The 12704-nt window shown below is 37.0% G+C and overlaps 1 protein-coding gene across 6 annotated transcripts in view; it reads left to right on the forward strand.

Annotated features, from left to right (window-relative positions):
• Nucleotides 1–12704, forward strand: part of PIEZO2 (piezo type mechanosensitive ion channel component 2) — a 287609-nt gene that overhangs the window by 48983 nt on the left and 225922 nt on the right. For all 6 annotated transcript variants that reach the window (XM_064705839.1, XM_064705833.1, XM_064705836.1 and 3 more), the window contains exon 2: nucleotides 875–970. In XM_064705839.1, the coding sequence (XP_064561909.1) occupies nucleotides 875–970 (96 nt within the window). The remainder of the gene's footprint in view (nucleotides 1–874; nucleotides 971–12704) is intronic.

The raw sequence follows: 12704 nt of genomic DNA on the forward strand, positions 1-12704 counted from the left end.
TAGAGATTCTGGATTTCACTCAGAAAACCCCTCTATCAAGCTTTGGTGGATTTTGTAGTCCTTGACAGATTTTTTTAAGGCTGATGGTGGAACCATTCAGAAATAGAGAATAGGTGCTTCTTATTCTTCCTGCTTGCTAGGCACCCATGCATTTCACATGCTTCTTGGCCAACCTGCAGATACGGAGTGTATATCTAGAGTTTTCTATCCAGACTATTAAGGAAATCAAATCAGTTATTCAAAACATTGGCTAGTTTGGGAAACAAAAGTTGTAGCTATTGTATGGATTTGCCAATAGAGAGCACTTGCAGTTTTGTTTTATAATTAAAGTGGACATATGTGATGATGATAAGGACCAATTAATGCATAACTTGTTAACTCATTCCTATTATTGTTTCCATGATACTATTCCATGATATTCCACAATACACAGTTGTTTTCAGGAACTTGTGTCTGGTGAAAATTAATTTCTTTTGGAATACATGTTTCTGGTAGGGCTAAAGATGTATATGTATTCCAAAACCAAGTTGTTTTGGATATAGGTGATAAAACTTCATTGATACAAGTCTCCATCACTGGGGATACTCAAGAACCCTCTTGATGCAATCCTGTGCTGTGTGCTCTGGGATGACCCTGCTCCAGCAGGGAGGCTGGGCCAGATCACCCACTTTGGTTCCTTCCAACCTGACCTAATCTTTGATTCTAAGATTTATTTTAAGCATAAACTTGAATATCGGTGAAAAAATTGTTTAAATAAGTGGTCAAAAGTTGACAAGGTCAATTGTAAACTCAAGTGGGAAATACTTTGTGCCATTGAATTTGATTTTATCAGGCCAATTAAACAAAATGTTGTTTTTCTTTTCTCTCATTGCAGCCTGTGCTTTCCGTTACAATGGGCTCTCCTTTGTCTACCTCATCTACCTCCTGCTCATTCCTCTGTTTTCAGAACCCACAAAAGCAACCATGCAAGGTAAGAAGTTCATTGCTTTGTTCTTCTCAGTCTGTGGTGCACAGAGTACATGCAAAAGCTTTGGTGGAGTAGAAGGTGAAGTCCTGAGTGTTTCCCCCTCATTAAGTGGTCTGACTTGGAATACACACTGTAAATTCCCTGATGTAGTTTTACAATATGCTGGCTTTGGTACCCAACCATGCTTGCCCCAAATTGCATCAAGGCTGTCTGGTAGCACTGCTTGGCATTCCTTCTTATGGCATTATTTCCTCTGGAATACTGATGTGGTCTGGGTGAAAACTGAGTTTTCAGAACCCTCCCAGAGCCAGCCTATCATAGATTATGCTCTAGGTCTGAATTGGTAGTGAATTATGAGAATTAAATTCCATATCAGATTTTTCATTCAATGGTATTTTAGGTACTTATTTAAACAACTGTCTCTCTGGCATTATACTACTGCCTTAGCAAAAATTACAATCCCAGCTCTTCCAGCCTGTCTTTGTAGGTCAGGTGTTCCTGTCTTTTGGTGGGATCCCTACCAATTGGGTGGGCCCAGTTTATGTTGTCTGTGTCAGCAGCCAGTGGAACCAGGATAAACAGGCCTGAAAAATAAATTAAGCAAGCATAAAAAGTGGGAAATCCCACTCTTGGTGAGGCTGCCAGTCATTTCTACAGGGGAATATTACAAGGACAATGTAAGCATGGAACATCAGTAAATGTGCAGCTGTGAGTTAGAGTTTCTCTTAAAGGTGCTGAAGGTATGAATTGAGAGGGAAAGACTCCTTGGGAATTTGGTTGCAGCTGCTCCAATATTGTATTGCACATAATATGCAATTACCCCATTGGTTTTGTGTGTTTTACTTTCATTGCCCCTTCTGTGTGTGCCAGGAAAGTGTTTGACAGGATAAACAGAACCATTTTCTAGATGCTGAGAGTGGAGAGACATACAGATTCTCTTCTTTTAGAGTATAAAATAAGTCTATTTGATTAGGACTAATTCTTGTGTGACTTAATGGAGTTTAGTTTGCATCTCTGGTAGCAATCTCTCCTCAGAGGTAAATGCTTTCTTAGGATGTTGGATAGTTTCCCTGTATTGTGTATCACATTGCATTACACTTCACCTGAATGTCATGCTATCATGTGCTTGAATTATTTTCTTATAAAAATTTAGTATTTCTGAGTGTACCCACTTTGCCCACTGTCCCTGTTACATTTCTAAACTCTGTGTGTGTGTAGGTTTATATTTCTAGAAACTGTTGAGGGTTGTTGTTTTGGGATTTTTTTTTCTCTTCAGAAGATGGAAAAGAAAGAGGAAATATTTAAATATATTAGCTAAAACCAGCCAAACCACCAGTAAATCAGAGTAAAAAAAAATATGCCAGAATTAAACTTTACTAAAAAAACCCCAAACCAAACCAAATCTATGTTTATGTACTTTACTTGTATTTTCCCCCTAATACTTCTGTCACTCAGATAATATTTTTTTTTCTTGAATTTCGGTTTGTTTTGATTAAGTTTTTAAAATTCTTTTAAGCTTTCTAGCTTTCCACTAATTTTTCCTTTCCTCATCATCTCCTGATACACTCAGCTCTTCAGTCAAAATTTCTGACCAACTTTACTTTCTCTTGCACTTTCATCTGTTTTCCCAGTTTGTCACCTTGCACTTTACAGTTCCTAAACTTATGGAGCTTCTCTCCACCAAGCTTAAGGGTTTTACAGGATATAGAAATAGAAATTATTCTGAAATGGGTTATATCAGTCTAGGGTAATTTAAATTTTGACAGAAACTTAAAAGTTTAGAAACACTGGAGAAAAACTATTATACTCGCTCAAATAGTTCAGACGATGTTTAAAGATTAATGAGTAATTTTTTTCCTTCTTGCCTCCTTAAACATTTAATCTCATTAAAAAGGTTAATTACTAAGATAAAGTAATACTAATCTTTAAACATGAAGATATCATTCACTGTCTGTCTCTGCCTATTTTCCATGTATTAGTTTCAATTCTAACTGAAGAATTTGTCTCCTATACTTCAAAAGAGGTTGGTATTTCACCTGTCAGCATCTTAAAACTAACCTATGGCACATAGGCAGAGACAACTGTGTGAGAAACATTTGTTGCAAATAACATCTTATCTACAGCAGTAACTTAAAGCCTGGCCAATTTTTCAAGGGTTGCAAATGGGAACAGTTTTTGAGGCATTTACCTCTTTGTCTGTGTAGTGAAGCCCTGTGATTTCAGCAGTAATTCTTCTGTATGAATTATCTCTAAAATCAGTAACTGATTTGTTACCTATTTCTCTGGAGCTGACAAGTACACAGTAAATTGGGCCACAGTCTAGTTTCTAACTTCTTTGGTTGTGAGATTGTTTATATTAGTGACATGTTTTTTTCCTTTGTGTCTAATGTCTACTGCAGTTATGTCTTCATCCTTAATAAAGGCTTGAACATGATGTTTTTATAGAAGTAATAAAACATGACAACATAGATTGGTCCAGTCTTGGGAAAAATGGCTCATGTAGCTGTACTAAATACCTGTTTTATGTGGCTTTTTTTTTTCCAGTAAGAGATGTGAGTTTACATTTAGATGTGTTTTATTTCACTTTATTTAATTTCATATTTTTGATTAATAACACTCTGTAGCCAGTCATGATGTAAATAAAAAAAGTGAGGGAAGGAATCAGTTGATTTCACACATGGACAAGGTTTTGCTAAGTCTGCTTCTGTTAATGGCAAAAAGAATGAGTTTGCTTCTGAATTAATTCACTGCTCAGGATGACAAAACTTGTATCTCTGTTGGAAAAATGAACTTGTAACAGCACTCAGATCAGTAAAAATGATGTTTTAAAAATGCTTAGATTGATAAAATGATGAAGTAAAATTAAAAAAAATGTTAATTCAGCATTATTCTGAGCATGGCTGAAGCGATGGTAAAGAAATGGAACAATGGAATTTGTTTTGTAGATATTAGAGGGCTTGTGATTTGCAATAATTTGCACAGAATTGTAAGATACAAAAGGGTTGCAGTAACAAATTTGGAACACCAAATATAGCTGAAGGATTTTCAGGAGAGAATTGATCCAAGTGAATATGGGAAAAAACTTTATGCAAACATTGTTTTAAGTTTCATGTGAGAACAATGCCCCTATGTGCACTCATCAATTCTACAATACATCTGTTTTACTAGCAGTCTTTCTACACTCATCTGCACTCAGTTTTTTGAGTTTCACACTAACTTTAAGCACCTGACTTGAGTCATCTGATTTAGATCTTCAAGGCAGGAATTGGCTAAATTGATATATTTACTGAATAGAAAATGGGTTCTAATGGTAGTCCTCAGAATTGACCATTTAACCCTCCAGTGGGTCCAAATATCTTAAATTAGAAGGATAATTTTAGATCTTATCTATGCTGCAAGGTATTAATCCTTCTGGACAAAAGAGGTAGCTTAAGTGAAAATTTTTATGTGATACTCACAAAAGAGAAAAAAAAGATGGTTAACCCCTTAATTGTAAACTCTTGCACTGAAAAAAATCACAGTTGAATGGGTTTTAGTAGATGAGACAAGAGTACTTTCTATATTACTAAATCACCTGCTTTCACAGAGCTTCAGCTTTAGCTTTTCAGGATTTCCTGAGTGTTGATGAACTGTACACTGCATTTTCCTTCTTCAAGAGAGTTTTCAGTCATGTCTCAGAATGGACATTGGACATTGACACACCATAGACCCAGTAATATGCTGATCTCATTATAAATTAAAATGTATTAATTGGTTGCAAAGAGAAGGGATATGTTTTAAACCATGTTTAAAACATGCATTTCAATAAAAAGTCTTCATGGTTTTGGGGAGTATAACTTGAGTTTTGACCTGTTCTTTGGTAGATTTACAATACTCTATCGTCAATCTAGATTTAGGTTTATGTGATTCGGAGAAGAGTTTCACCCACTTTTTACCTGCATAACCACAAAGATGATTTTGTTCCTTACTTGGAAAATTATTTATCACCTGTTATCCTGAGGTGATCAATAGAAAGTACTTCAGGCACTAATAGAAATGCTGATTAAACGAGCTGGGAGAACTCTCTGGAATGTCTTTGAAACCACTGAGTTTCTTTGTACTAGCCCAAAGCATCAGTAAGAAGACATTTTTATAAGTTAGAAAATGCTGTTGAGCAATAACAAGTGGGATTTCTATGGGATTTGGCACATGTTTTCTTATGGAGACATGCCAGGCTGCTACATAAACATCATTCGACTTAAAATGCTGCATCTCAGCTAGGTTTCTCCACTCTGAACATTATAAGGTATTCTCTTAGGAGTGAACAGTGTGTTATTTATAATTAGTGGGCCAAATCCAATAAGAAGTACCTGTTCTTTGAAATTTTAGCAACGTGAGAGTGAAAACGGAGCCATATCTTTACATTAACCACTTTCACAAATGCTCTTGCATCTTAAGAGCCCATGAACATTTCTGTTATTGGTCCTAACTATTTAGGACCAAAAAATTTTCTTAAGAAATTCATTAGAACCCCCTTCAACTAAGTGAGAGTGAACTCACAAGAAGCATTGGACTGACAGTGTTGGGTACAAGAATCTTGTATCTTTCTTAAGTTGTGTGTGATAACAAATACTCATGACTTTCTCACCCCCTCCCAATGCTGTTCCCAAATGGGAACACCACTCTAAGGAAGGGCAGTCCAGTGCCTGAGCTGTTGCACTTTTTGGCTTTCACATACTAGACTGTAAGAAGGGATTCCCAGTGAGTGGCTGATTCGTGTATTACCCATTTATATTTCCATGTTTTATATGAGTGCTGGCAATGTTTTTGGATCCAGGTATGGCAGAAACTCAGCAGCATGTTGATTGAAGACTTGCAAGCAAAGCAGAACCATCAGAGCTGGGGCAAGAGTACAGAAGTCAGGAGGAGAAAATAACTAGAAAATTTTTTTAACTTGCAATTAAGTAATTGATATGGTCTTTTTCTTTTGTGTGGTTATTAATGACATGAGTCTTTGGAAAGATTCAAATGTAGAGAAGGGAAATGAGTTTGGTAAAAAGGGCAAAAATTCTTCAGAGGCTTTTGAAATAAGGTGTTTGGAATTACACTGGTGTGGGGTTTTTTTGGATAGAGCTGGAAATCCTAAATTATTAGGATTTCCCAAATTACAAGAAAAAGCTAGTTTAAGGAAGGCTGACACTATTACAAACTGTTTTCATTGTAGGAATGAGCACTTTTATAGCTGCATTGGATTTTTTATTTATTTTAAAGCAATATTTCTGCTGATGTATTAAATAGCATTTGTTTTAGGGAAAGAAAAAAGTCAATTTCAGTTGATCTGAAAGTGATCTCTTTAATTATTTTAATGTTTCAAGTTGATCCCAAGCCCTGCCCTGATCTCCCTGCCCTGGTGATAGTCAGCTTCAGACTAAACATGCCATGGTTTAATAAAACTCTTAAATTAAAATTAAATTAAATTAAATCAGTTTCATTTAACTCTAGCCATGACTAAAGAGCTAGAGCCAAACCCAATCTTCCTTTTACCCCAAAGTATAAGTAAATTCAAATTTATTACATAGAGAAGTAATTTAGAGGTGCAAATAAGGAATTTTTGTTCTTGGCAATAAGTTTGAAAGTGTTCTTGCATTTTTTCCCCTGATTCATTAAGCTACATGCAACACCTAATAATATATATTGTACTCTGTAGAGCTTCTGAAAGTTACTTTTCTAGTTGTCCTTTCTGTTCTTCTTTTTTAAAATAATTGAAAATTAGTCAATTTTCTTCCTTTCCAGGAAGGATGTGCAAAATAAAACTTGTATTATTGTTGTATTTGGAAGGTGAAAGAGCACAGAAATGGGAATGTAATCGAGAAACAGCATGGTAGATTAGGGGAGCTTGCTGTGAGCTAGCTGTCCTCCTATCTAATGCCATTAAAGCATAAGTAGAGATTTCTGCCCTGAGTTTGAATGAGACAAGCACAGAAAATGTTGCTTAGAGCCCAGCTGTGAAGTTGAGCCCTGACAAAAGCACTTTCCTGAATGTGCTCATGTTCTCAGATTAGGGATCTAATGTAGGCTTGCTGTGGTTGTGAAAGGATTTTAAACTCAGAATGACCTTATGTCATGTTTTTAAATTGAGTTAAATAATGAACTTATGAAAATGTGTTTTACAAAATCATATGAAAATAGCAGCACCTTAGAATGTAAAATAGGATTGGATGTCTGCCATGTAGTCCAGTAATCCTAGTTCTGATTAGTCAGCCACAGATTACGATGGAAAGAGGGTGGTGCTGGGTGTGCCAGGACAACCAAACTTCAAGAATTTGTTCTCTCTTCTTTGTCCTGAAGCATGAATTTCTCCAGCTTAAATTGCCTTTGTTCTTTTTAGTGTGCTTTGTGCATAAATGATTGGAGAAGTGTTATGCTTCTATTTTTTTGTTTCAATGAGCCTTTTTTTTCCCCTTTTTTGGGTCATTGACATAATTTGCTAATTTTATGTATGTTACACACAGCAGGAATCCTGACCTTCCATCCAAGACAGGAACTTTCTCCTGCCCTGTTTTCCCCATAGTGGGAACGGACCAGCCCTTGAGGCAGCAAAGTTTCCTTGGACGATTCTGAGACCTCTTGATCGAGCTCTGTCGAAAGCTGCATGGTACAAAGTTAAAAGAGAATCAAAAATGTCTACAGTGCTGTAGCTTTTTAGCTCTGTCAACGAGCAAGTAGATTGGAGAGAAATTGCAGGGATATTTTTGAATCTGCTTCGACGCTAGAGTAATTTAAAAGTCAAAATTACATTTCAGGAAGAAGGTAGGAGGTTGATAAGATCTTGGCCAGATTCAGATAATACTAGAGGAGAAAATCAACATGCAATTGTTATGGTCTACTATAAATTAGAGGATGAATGATCCTAATAACCATACAGCCAAATATTTCCCTAGGGCATGCAACCTCTTAAACAATTACTGACTTGTGAAGAGTCAATGTTATTTTAAAATTGGGTTTGGAGGGACTACAGACGTCAGAGAGAGTTAGTCATCACTATTCTTATGATCCAAAATGAACAGAAAATAATCTTTAAGGTTTTCTTAACCTGAAGTGCAACATAAGTTCAGGGAAACTAGATAGTGACTGAAGAGCTCAAGCATCTGGATGTGGTGACATTTTCTAGTAAAAAATGCAACAATCTTTCTAGAACTCCCATCTCAAGCATGGGTGGCTTTTAGAGGTGAAGTCCAGACCTATGTTGCTGACTAAAAACTCCCACAAACAACATTAAGAATAAACAGAGTTTGGAAGGGATGAGTAAAAGGGGAATAATCTTAGAGGTCAGAAGTGGTCAGATGAAATAGAATTTGCCAGAAGTCAAGCTGAGTTAAACTTTTCCAAGGAAGCTGAAACAAAGAATAAAAATATAGATAGAAAATATTTATCTATATGAAAATATTTATCTATATGAATATAAAACAATTAAAAGCATGGCTTGCAGTAAGGATGAAGTAGGAATCAAATATCATCTGGGTATGCCCCAAATTTTAGACAGGATTGTGTGCTTCAGTTTTGAATCAGGGCAATGCTATTAAAAACAGAGACAAAGGCTAAAGCAACACCTGGGAAAGAGGCTGGAAAAAGAAAACTTACTGTATGTGCAGAAGAAGTAAGACCCAAGGAGTTTAAATGTTAAAGTTTTAAAGACTGCATAGTCTCCCTCCTAAACCTGAGTGTGATACCCTAAATTGAAGAATGAAAATATTAGCTCAAATACAGAAAATAAGAGAAAATGCTCTTGCATGTGAACTCCTGTGATATGAACTACTGTGAACTTGTATTTTTTCAAATTTTTGAGTATATTCATAAGAGAAGAATAAATATCTTGAGGCTACTGGAAAAAAAGAGATTAAATGAAAATGTCTGTTCTAAAAAGGAGTTGTGCTAAGCAACCTAGATAATACTTTGGTAAGGTCAACTCAGATTGAGTCCCAAGAAGCTGATGCTAATGTATACAAATAAGATAAAAACAATGCATCTCATAGATTAAAATAGATTTCCTACTTTTTCAGTGTGCAAATGGAAATAGTAATTTTGGATTTGGACTTGAGTAGGAGGAGGACTTTTTGGGTTAAATGGGATTGCTGGCACACCATCTAGAAACTGTGTATGCATGCTGGACCAGAGATAGTTTTCTAGATTTCAGACTTCTAATGAACAGAGTGAGCCTAAAGACCCATCTAACTTCAAAATGGAGTATAATCCTTTTGTGAACCAGAATATATCCTGTGGTGATGGGCAGCAGGATAACCCAGCCGATGCCTCTAAACCCACATTACTGAAATCACTTGCCCAATGCCTCCAGAAAACCTGTATATAAATGGTAGGAGTCAGATGGTTTGTTGAGGTTTTCTGTCCATGTTTTGAGTATTTTGGGGAGGGTTATTTAGTTTATTTTACATTAGGCTGAATTAACAGTTACTGACTGAAACTGTCTGGTGGTTTGGTTATGGAGATGGACAATGTTGGAAGATTTGGATCCTTACTGTGGTCATTAGAACTGTTTTCAAGAGTTCAACAGTCAGAAGAGCTGTATATTTTCTTAGAGGATTATGATTTGGTTTGGAAAATGAAAGAGTAAGAAGAATATAAAACACATTTTGGACTTCCCTATTCTCATTTCTCATACTCCTGTATGTTAAACAACCAAGTTTGATCGTGTTTTTTTACTGAAAGGGTACAAAAACCCAGTAAGCTAATAGCTAGGGTTTTTTATTATTATGGCTGACCTGTAGGCGAGAGGAATTCCAATAAAATCAGTGCAGTTTTTCAAAAGCAGTGCAGCTGTTCCCATCCACTCCAGTTCTATTGCCTGGTTTGAAGGCAGTCACACTACACAGAGTCACATCCTGAATCTGCTACACCAGATGGTGTTTGAAGAGCCATTAAGAAGTGAGCCTTGGACTGTATTAGACAGCAAGGCAGCTGATGGCATCAGCTTGACTTCTCATACTTCTCATTGCAATGCCTTGGCACCAGCTTTTTGCTATGAGTTACTCTCTGGTAGCACCAGAAATTTGTCCACTGAGGTAGTCACTATTTCTTTAAAATTCATACGTAATTTATTTTTCTTCTGTATTTTCCCTTCCCATTCGACCTTATTTCAAATAGCTTCTTGTCAGCAAGATATTTGCTCCTCAAGTTAAGTGCTAAGCATGGATTTTATTTTCTTTTACTCTGAATTTCATCCTCACACATGGAAAAGTATGTTCTTTTGACAGGAGCTTATTATGACAGAAAATAATACTGCCTTTAGAGCACAGTAATTGGTAGATATTAGGCCTCTTTTATCAGATTTCATAGCTAAGCCTGACTTCCTGTGGATGCTCCTGTGTCTATAATGGATTTGAATCCAGATTCTACATCCCCAGGAATTTGGGAAATCTAAAGTAGAAATCTAGATTGGTATTAATTCTTTGCAGATCAGCACTGTACTTTCATGTCGTAGTGAGCCTCAGAGACAATCTCCACTATGAGAATACTGGATCCTTGTATTTTTCTTTCCTTCTCTTGAAATCACCTACCTTCCTTTCCCCTTGTTAGTTGTATGATTTACCAGGTCTTTTTTTGCTGTCACCTAGTAGACTGAGTTGTGTTCCCACTGCTTTGTTCCTTTCATGAACACAGAAGTACTCTTGCTAAGTGCCTGAACAAGAAATTAGGAAGGTGCGACACACAGACACTGTTTATGAACTACTTTTTTTTCAAAGGATTTAAGAGTTAAAGGAGAACTAGGTAGCAAAGGCTTGATTGTTCACCAGTTGTATTTCTGATTGTTCTGAGAAATCATTTGGTGGTGCAGCAATACAGACCCTGGAATCTGCAAGCACATCTAGACAAATGTCCATGTAGTTCGAGTAGAAGTGGTGCTCCACTCAGCCCGAGGACTTATCATGCCTTTATGGGCGAAGATTGTTCTCAAATGCTCTTTTGGAACACGTTACTGAAACAGGAATATGGAGCTGCTGTAATCATGGAATCATTTAGGTTTGAACAAACATTTAATATCTTCCTGGATCTTAAGTAATCCTGGTTCTAGTGCTGCTAGGGCACATCTATCCATCATTTCCATCATCTGACTGGAATGTGCTTCTCTTAATTTCTCTGGTTTTTGCAGCACTGGTCACCAACAGAGGCACAACTGGCAAGGAAGGTTTTCAAATCATTGGCAACTGGTAGGTGGAAGAACAATGTCCCCTCATCCTGCTATCTTCATTGTCTGAAACATATGCAAGCTGTCTGGAGCTGCCATCACAGGGGCTGAATTGTCAGCAAGAAAACTGCTCATTTACAAACTCTTACAAAGCTTGGATTAAATTTTTCATGATAATGGCTTTTGTCATTACTGTTTATATTTGAATGAAAATAATGTGAGTTGGAGATTTTCATAAAATAAATAAATAGTGTTCAGCAGGCTGCTCAGGGCTGGGAGGGGAACGATGTATGTGTGGAGCAGGAGGCAGGAACAAGATGCTGATTCATTTGTCTTTCCATGCCAAGAGCAGCCCCTAACTGACAGTAAGCAAGAGGTTGTCCATCAAATATTTATGATGTGGACATTTCAAAGGGCTATTAGAGGCCCCCACAAATATCACTGATCAGACAGGACAAAAGTTTTTAGAGTGATTTCTTTTTTCTTTCTAATCATGTATATGTGTGAGGGCTTATCCTGCTATTTCAATTGCAGCTCACTGACATTATGTTGAGTGTGAGATGCCACACATACTTTAAACTGAGTAGTCTTTTTTGTCAACACAGGCACATAAATTGCACTTCTTTTTCAGTTCAAGGATATTTAGCTGGTCATATTTTGCTCGCTGCTTTGATTTCTGCAACTTCCGTGGATCTGGTTTATTGCATCTGTCTTAACTAAAGAAATGTTTTCTGGGAAATAAATAGTTCCATTACAAAGATGTATTCTAGTGAGCAGCTGTTTCACTGTAATGGGAGCCTTAATTGAAAGGATTATTGCAGCAAAACGTTTCCTAGTTGTTTGTCTTGGATGATGATCCTTGGAGAAGGATATGATATAGTAGCAAATTCTAAAGACGAATGATATCTGGTTTGCTTTCTGCTAGATTTTCAGGGTAGCTAAGCCTGAAGATCAGTTCACTCCCCTGGGACCAAATCTGCTGACCTTATTTAGGGAAAACTCCCACTAGCAGTGGGAAATTTGCTTCCGTAAGCAGTGCAGGAAGTGCCCTGTAATATATTAAGAAACCAAGTAAGCCCATAAGAAACCAAACAAAAGGCATTTAAAAGCATTCCCATTACTCTTGGAGAGAAGGAAGCAGAAAATTAATATGCACATGCTCCCTAATTAGCATTTAAACCCTGGTCTTAATGTGATTTAGAGGGAGCTGTGAACTCTTGAAAATGAAGCTGTTGGTGCAGATGCAGAGCTAGGTGTGCAGTTTCCCATTACTCCAGTGTTTCTGTTCTGCCTCCGGATGAAGCAGGGAACTTTAAAACACATCCTCCTCCCCACCAGCAGATTTGTTAACATCCTGTTCTAATTCAGAGCAGAGACCTGAATCTAGTTCTCCTGTATCCCAAGTGCTCTTGGCTAACAGTGCCTTTTTGTTATCCCTACTCTTCTTCAAATCCCTCTCCCTAATTTTTTGGTTATTCTTGCAAAGCGGAGCTGCTACAGACCTTGGTGCCCTCTGAGCATCCCCACAGTCATTGCCTTCATCCAGGGGAGCTTGAG

Source organism: Zonotrichia leucophrys, chromosome 2 (genome assembly GCF_028769735.1).
Source record: "Zonotrichia leucophrys gambelii isolate GWCS_2022_RI chromosome 2, RI_Zleu_2.0, whole genome shotgun sequence".
In the NCBI taxonomy this organism is placed as follows: Eukaryota; Metazoa; Chordata; class Aves; order Passeriformes; family Passerellidae; genus Zonotrichia; species Zonotrichia leucophrys.